Source organism: Brachyhypopomus gauderio, chromosome 21 (assembly GCF_052324685.1).
Source record: "Brachyhypopomus gauderio isolate BG-103 chromosome 21, BGAUD_0.2, whole genome shotgun sequence".
Lineage (NCBI taxonomy): Eukaryota > Metazoa > Chordata > Actinopteri > Gymnotiformes > Hypopomidae > Brachyhypopomus > Brachyhypopomus gauderio.
This window is the reverse complement of record NC_135231.1, coordinates 1,007,658-1,015,157: the sequence shown is the minus strand read 5'-3', so window position 1 is coordinate 1,015,157 and position 7,500 is coordinate 1,007,658. Positions and strand designations below refer to the sequence as shown.

Here is a 7,500-nt window from a genome sequence, read left to right as displayed (position 1 = left end):
CTGTCTCTGGGCCGAAAGCCTCCCTGCTGATAAAGACCGCTTTACTTCGGCTTAAATGGCAACACCTTCCTCTGAAAGCACAACAGAGACAAAGTTAACTAACAGGCCTCAGAATCTGGGCGGCTTTTATTTATTTTTTATTGATTTCCTTATGATTTCTCATTTCAGCCGTTCACTCTCCTGAATGAGCTTACAGGGCACACACAGAATCTGGAAAGGGTTAACGTTAGTGGACTGAAATGTGTTATGAGCCGAGGGGTTTGGTGCAAACCTCCTATCAATAGCAGTGATCACTGGGGACAGCATCCATGCACGCACACATACGCGCACACACATATACACACACACAAACACAAACACACACACACACACACACACACACACACACACACACACACACACACACACACTCAGCATTACAGAATTGAAAAGGCAGAGATAAGAGAAAGCTGACACACATTTCACTGTGATAAGAGCCAGTGGTGTGCTTGGTGCCTCTCTTTATGTGAACTCTGGAGCAGTGAAGCAATCCAGCCCAATGAACCATAACCACCAGGGTAGCGATCCTGCCCCACGGTCCATCACCTACCAGGGTAGCGATCCTGCCCCATGGTCCATCACCTACCAGGGTAGCGATCCTGCCCCACGCAGAAATCGTGCCACACTGTCTCTGCCTCGCTAGGGCAGAAACTCTCAGCAGAGCACGACTCTTGTGCACGTAGCAAATGACAACTGAATTAACCATGACAACAGGCTCAGGATAACAGCAGGAAACACTCTGATCCAGGGAGCGGTGTGAATGAGAAGTCACAATGACATTCCTGTGAACGATGGCTATTGCACATCTGGCTTGCTGCACATAAAGATTAGTCCCAAACTAACCTCCTGACTTATTTACGTCAGGGTCAGGGTCCTTAATCTCCGATTTGCCTACAGAAATCAATTAGAGAGCTCTTAGCCAACTGCATGGCCAAGGGTTACGGAAAGGTGTAAAACCTTCGCTTGATTTGCTAGAGCCGCGTTCACTCCCCACTAAAGACTGAAGTGGTTGCACATTCACATCCTGCATGTGATGCTGCTGTCTGTGTCTGTGTGTCTCTGCAGAGGAGACTGAGTGTCGCTTCTGAACAGCATCAAGACCTCCAGGAGTGTGTGTTGTGTGTGTGTGTGTGTATGGGTGTATGTGTACATTTTGAGTGTGTGTGTATGTTCAAGTCTGTGCATGCGTGTGTTCATACACATGTTTACACTTGTGTATGTGTGTGTGTGTGTGTGTGTGTTTGGTTCTTACCTTGTTCGGGGTCGTACTCCTCCACGGTGGAGACGAAGTGGGGTCTGGAGTAGAAGTTGTGTGGGCCGGGCTGCTGCAGGCCGCCCAGGCTGAAGAAGGCTCGCTCAGTGGCGGTGCAGCTGGAGAAGGCCCTGCGGCTGGGGATGCACGGGTACCGCGTCCAGCTCTTCACCTCCAGGTCGAAGGCCTCGAAGGCCGTCACCGGCAGCTTGCCCTGACGCCCGCCTGACGCCCGGGAGAAGAGGGGCGTTTAAAGAGAGGTTACGGGATGGGGCTTTTCCTCACTGCCACAAGCTGTTGCACCATGCTGACGTGCGCGTGCCGTCGGTGACTGGAGTGAGAGGGTGTGTATTCTTGTGTTTGTGTGTTGGGGCGCATGCGTGAGTGTGTGTGTTTGTGCGTGTGTGTGTATACAGCTGTAAGCTGATAGAATCACATCTCCATTGCTTCATGTTGACTGTGTGTGTGTGTGTGTGTGTGTGTGTGTGTGTGTGTGAGAGACAGTGTATGATTACCACGTCTCTGTCACAGTGTCAGCCTCATTGTCACAGCTAAATTAAACCTCTTTTGTCTTCACTGACAATTTGAAGTGCTTTTCCATCATTCATACGCATATCATCTCTCCAGCACACTCCTTCTCTTACATACATGAATACACATGCTTGTGCACACTCGCGCACACTGGACCAGCCCAGCCGTCTGGGTTGGAGTGGAAGTGGGACGATCGTGCCGTGCTGTTTACGGATCGGTCACTGGATGGATCACCTGTAGCTCCACCAGTGGGAACCAGCAGGATCATTTAACTACCATGCCACATCCATTTTATCAGCCTCCGTCTCACAGCTTTGTAGGCCAGAAGCCGTATGTGTTAGTGCACGTGTGTGTTTGCGTGTGTGTGTGCGTGTGTGTGTAGCAGCTGGGTGTGTGTCTCTTGTGTGTGTATGTACAGCTGTGCAGATGTCGACCTTGTTTGCAGTTAGTTCGGTTCTCATGTGTGTGGTGTCGTGCAGTGCTGTGTGCTGATCTACGATGATAACCTTCACCAAACTCATCCTCTTGTGTGTGTGTGTGTGTGTGTGTGTGTGTGTGTGTGTGTGTGTGTGTTTGTGTATCTGAGTGTGTCCCTCTGTCACTGTATGGTCAGGAAGGAGAGTGCAACGCCCACACCCACAAGAGTACACCAAACACCACAGTGAACAGCACAGTGAACACCACAGTAAACAGCACAGTGAACAGCACAGTGAACAGCCTTATACTGTTCATAAACTGACATGTTTTCCTCCATGATTCTGTTCTACTCTTCTCTGTCCCCTCCTCTTTTCCACCTCTTCTCTTCCTCATTCTCCCTAACTTTCCTTCTATATATGCATGTGTCTGATCCGCACTGAACTCTGGTGCTGGTCCTAGCTACAGTGGGACAGAAAGCAAGGCAGTAGTGAAACACACACACACACACACACACACACACACACACACACACACACACACACACACACACACACACACACAGGAAAAATAACGACAGTCACAGTTCAACTGGAGATAAAAAAGGGGGGGAGAGAGAGAGAGAGAGAGAGAGAGAGAGGAACAGACAGAGAGAGAGAGACAGAAGCAGACAGGCTGCTCCATGTGGGATTACTATTCATGACTTCTTATGGTTCCTCTCTAATTAAACTTTTCTGGCTGCTGAGTTTGGAACTTTAAACCTTCTCTGACCATTAAGGAAGAAGACACCTCCATTAAAGAAGAAGGCAGTGTGAAGAGTGTGTGAAGAGAAGAGAGATGGAGAGGATAGACACAGACACGTATGACCGAGCATGTCTGTGTCCTGCCTCTGAGCTCCAAGGACAGACGGCCAGAGATAAACGGGCCATAAGCACACTTGTGGACACACACACACACGCACACACACACACACACACACACACACACACACACACACACACACACACACACACACACACACACACACACACACACACACACACACTTGTGCCCAGACTGTGAGACTCACCAGTGACTACATCAGAATGAAAGTCACAGTAAATGCTGGAATATGCTACAGAATGCAGCACGCGTTACACTCTACGCTAATGTGCCCGTTCATTAGCTAACGATGTCTGCTGGAAAAACTGTTTGTTGCCTGTCTCGACACCCCAGCTACGGCGTGTGCTGTCTCTCGTAAACGTGAGCAGTTTTCCGCCTTAGCTCGGCCATTGCTAAAACTCCACACTCTTGAGCTGGGCCACTCAATCACGGTCCCAAGACACAAGGAAGTGCAATATAAATTACCGGCAGCAGTGCAGACAGGAAACAAACAAGAACACTTGCGAAAAGCTTCATCATTAATAAGACCCAGTTGTCTGGCCAGTCGTCTGCCTCGGTCAGACAGCGGGCCACCTCCCCCAGACTCACGCTGGGAATGCTATTTTAGATGTCTTGGTTGGGTTTGTACAGGTGGGTGCGGGTATCGCCCGGGAGCGATATGTTATTGGGCATGTGACGACATGGCTGGGGGGGGGTGGGGTGGGGGGGTTGTGGGTCGTGCTCTATAGCAGGAAAGGTGTATCTGGTTTTGAAGGATATCAAAAAGAGTTTTAGTTGTTGTTTGTTGGAGTGAGCGTGTATGAGTGTGTGTGTGTGTGTGTGCTGTGTGTGTGTGTGTGTGTGTGTGTGTGTGTGTGTTTGAGCTCTCTATAACCTTTCCTCTACAGCTCGATGGTGTGAACTACAGCGGGGATAGAGACCCGGCACACTGACAACTTCACATCAACTGACTCACTTCTCTCTTTCACACACACAAATACTCACAGAGCCAGAGAGTGGTAATTAACTTCAACGAGGGGGCACGAGTTGTCTAATGGACATCTTGTGTACAGAGGAAGACCTGCTGTACCAACTGCCATTTTAGCTCTAATTGACTAGTGTGGTTACCAGGGGCGTTACCAGGGGTCAAAAACATTCTTAAATATATTTTTTAAATGTATATCTGACAAACAGTGCAGCAGGAGGAGAACACTGGGGCTGTTTCAGTGCTGACACATATTTTATATTTAAACAATGTATGTTGTCTGCAAATATGTGTAGTGATCTAATTAAAGCAGCACCCCTGGTCATGGCTGTAATGGTCTGCTCCATGTTTTTTACATGGTCACTGTGTGGAAGAAAATGGATGCAAGCAAACCAGTGGATTAGGATGTTCTTCAGATTGATTTACTGAGTGTTGAGACAGAAAAGTACAAAAAAGGTCCTCAGAGTGGAGCAGAGGAATGGAAATAAAAGAGGAAATCAGAAGATTTGTCACTGCACTCTCCGAAATTAATTCACATTTCTCATTGTGAATAGAGAGCTAGCGCACAGGCTCAGCAGACTGTACATAATGTGAGCGCTAATGTTGGTGCAGATTAGAGATGAACATTCCGACTCTTCAGTGAGACACATCAACTCGCTCAGCTCACCAATAAGAGCTCAGCTCACGGTGAAGTTTCACATGAGTGTACATCTGCACTGAGGGAGATACTGAGCCTAAACTATTCCACTTACAAAAAAAAAAAACCCAATCAGAACACTTAAAAGAGCTGGCATGAAGAATGACGCGTGACTGCAGACAACTGTGACAACTAGACACCCCACTGTGAAGCAGAACGAATGTGAGTGGAAGCCATAGGTGTGTGTGTGTGTGTGTGTGTGTGTGTGTGTGTGTGTGTGTGTGTGTGTGTGTGTGTGCGTGTGTGTGTGTGTGTGTATGTGTGTGTGTGTGTGTGTGTGTGTGTGTGTGTGTGTGTGTGTGTGTGCGTGTTGTGTGTGGGGTGTGGGGGGGGGGGGGGGGGGCGGGGGGGGGGGCACAACGTTTGGAAGGGGGGTCACATCTGTCTTTCACCTTGGGTTCCAAAATCATCAAATCCACCAATGGAAAGTGCAGCCTGTCTGCTGAAGACCACATTTCAGACGCTGATAATCAGCCTTGGCACTGCTTGAACAATTACCAGGTGCTATTATCCTGTCTGCCACTCCGCCTGAATATTGTGACACTGTCTAACATGAAATTCAGACACATTGTAATTATTCACTACACTAGAATAGGCCTCTGTATCTTTACACATGCATGCACTCTCATACACACACACACACACACACACACACACACACACACCATACATATATGCGTATATTTTGTATATATATATAAGAGAGAGACAGAGAGAGAGTTATTGGGACTACAGGACAGCACAGCAGCAGGGAACGTGATCAGACAATGTGTAGGTGGCCCATTCTCTTCCAGTCTCGGTGACAAGCTCGTTATGCGGCCTATCATGCAGATGACAGGCCGTAAAGGCCCTGCCTGGTGATCTTACTGGCTGGGAGGCAGTGGGTGGGCGGGCCTCACCGAGCACATAGATCTTGTTGCCACGCAGGAAGAGAGGCGGCTCCGTAGCGGGGCGGTGGGCATGGAGGCCAGGGAGAGCCACTGGTCCTTCAGTCGGCTCATAGACCCTCACCAGAGCCTGGGGACTGGGTGTCTGCTGCCATGCCTCCCAGCGCGTTACACCTTTCCGTCTGAGATGACAAACAGAACAATAGAGAAACAGAAGAAGACAAAACAAAAATTATTAGTTTTTGCTATACTCCCTTGAATGTTGTCTTTGTCCTGTGACAAACAAATAAAGGAAAGACGAGAGAGAGGATGTGAGTCACGGCGTTCATCGCACAATGGGAGCACGGAGTTCTTCCTCTCTTTAAAGGAGGAGAAATGAGGTCTCGGGAGAGAGTTTCTCTTTCCGGAATGCCGGCTATTTCAGTCACTGCTTAAATTCCATACATAACCCTACACTCAGGGCAGGCTGTGCTTCGCTGTAGGAGATCAATCTTTAAATATGATATTTTTACCAATGAGTGACTGCTGGAATGATGTCCAATGATTCCTTTACAAATCCTCCGTGAATGATGTGAATACCCCCCCCCCCCCCCAAAAAAAAAAAAACATAGATTCTGAAAATTGTCCGGGCTGAAATATTAGGAGCTGATGTCACTTAAGCCTGTCTTTGTACAAGCTGTGAAGGAGAAAGTTCATTACAGTAGTGGCAATCAGAATACGAATGAGGAGAGAGAGAAAACGCCACCTCAGCAAAGTGCTGAACCGCTGCTCCACCGTGCTGCACCTCCAGCAAAGTGCACGACTGTGTGTGTGCACGTGTGTGTGTCTTTGTGTGGGCACGTGTGTGTGTCTTTGTGTGGGGCACGTGTGTGTGTCTCTTTGTGTGGGCACGTGTGTGTGTGCACGTGTGTGTGTCTTGTGTGTGGGCACGTGTGTGTGTGCACGTGTGTGTGTCTTTGTGTGGGCACGTGTGTGTGTGTGCACGTGTGTATGTCTTTGTGTGGGCACGTGTGTGTGTGTGTTGTGTGTGCACGTGTGTGTGTCTTTGTGTGGGGCACGTGTGTGTGTGTGTGCATATGCATGTCTGTGTGTGTGTGTGTGTGTGTGTGTGTGTGTGTGTGCTGGTGGTGGCAGTGGTGGGAAGTTCATTTTTTTGTGGTGGGGGGTATAACGTCTTTATTGACAAGCTGTCCGAGCTGACAATGCTTGTACACAGAGGACAGGAAGGAGGGTACTGGGCTTCAGTGCTGATACACATACTCCAAAACTACTGTGTTTTATCAGGTTTATCTCTCTCTCTCTCTCCAATTTACTGGTCTACTAATTAGTCAATATACCGAGAGAAATGTTATATATTAACATTTAATGCCATATGTTATATATTAACATTTAATGCCCCAAATGTTAAGATTTAATGTTGGATTGTATGTGTTGGATCACTGGTAGCATTTAACCAGCATTCAGGTGGCTGTCAAAATAAGAAGTACCATGTGGTGTAAATGTGGTTTAATTCATGAAGGAAAGGCTCTATTATTATTATTGAGAGCAAAGAAATTTGTCATAAACATTATATTATGACATAATTCTGTTTTTTCTGTTCAGTCTCTGAGTGTTTGTGAGTGCATATGTGTCTGTATTTGTGTAAAAGCTTTTATTCATGAGCGTCCATCATCAAAGAATTAAAACATTATTACATTGACCTTTATGTGCTGAAAATAGAAATCAAAGGAAATGCTTAGCATGTCTTAGAAATAAAGATGGCCTTAGCTTCTAAATCTTGTGGCGGCCATACACACCAGCATACTTCAAAAGGTGATTTTTTTTCTTTCAGCCT

At 47.5% G+C, this 7,500-nt stretch overlaps 1 protein-coding gene across 1 annotated transcript in view; it reads right to left on the bottom strand.

Annotated features, from left to right (window-relative positions):
- The window catches only part of LOC143485267 (kelch domain-containing protein 8B-like), a 29,983-nt gene that overhangs the window by 20,866 nt on the left and 1,617 nt on the right, over positions 1-7,500 (bottom strand). The window contains exons 3-4 of the mRNA XM_076984639.1: positions 5,679-5,848; positions 1,292-1,516 (exon numbers count right to left, since the gene is read on the bottom strand). Of these exons, the coding sequence (XP_076840754.1) occupies positions 1,292-1,516; positions 5,679-5,848 (395 nt within the window). The remainder of the gene's footprint in view (positions 1-1,291; positions 1,517-5,678; positions 5,849-7,500) is intronic.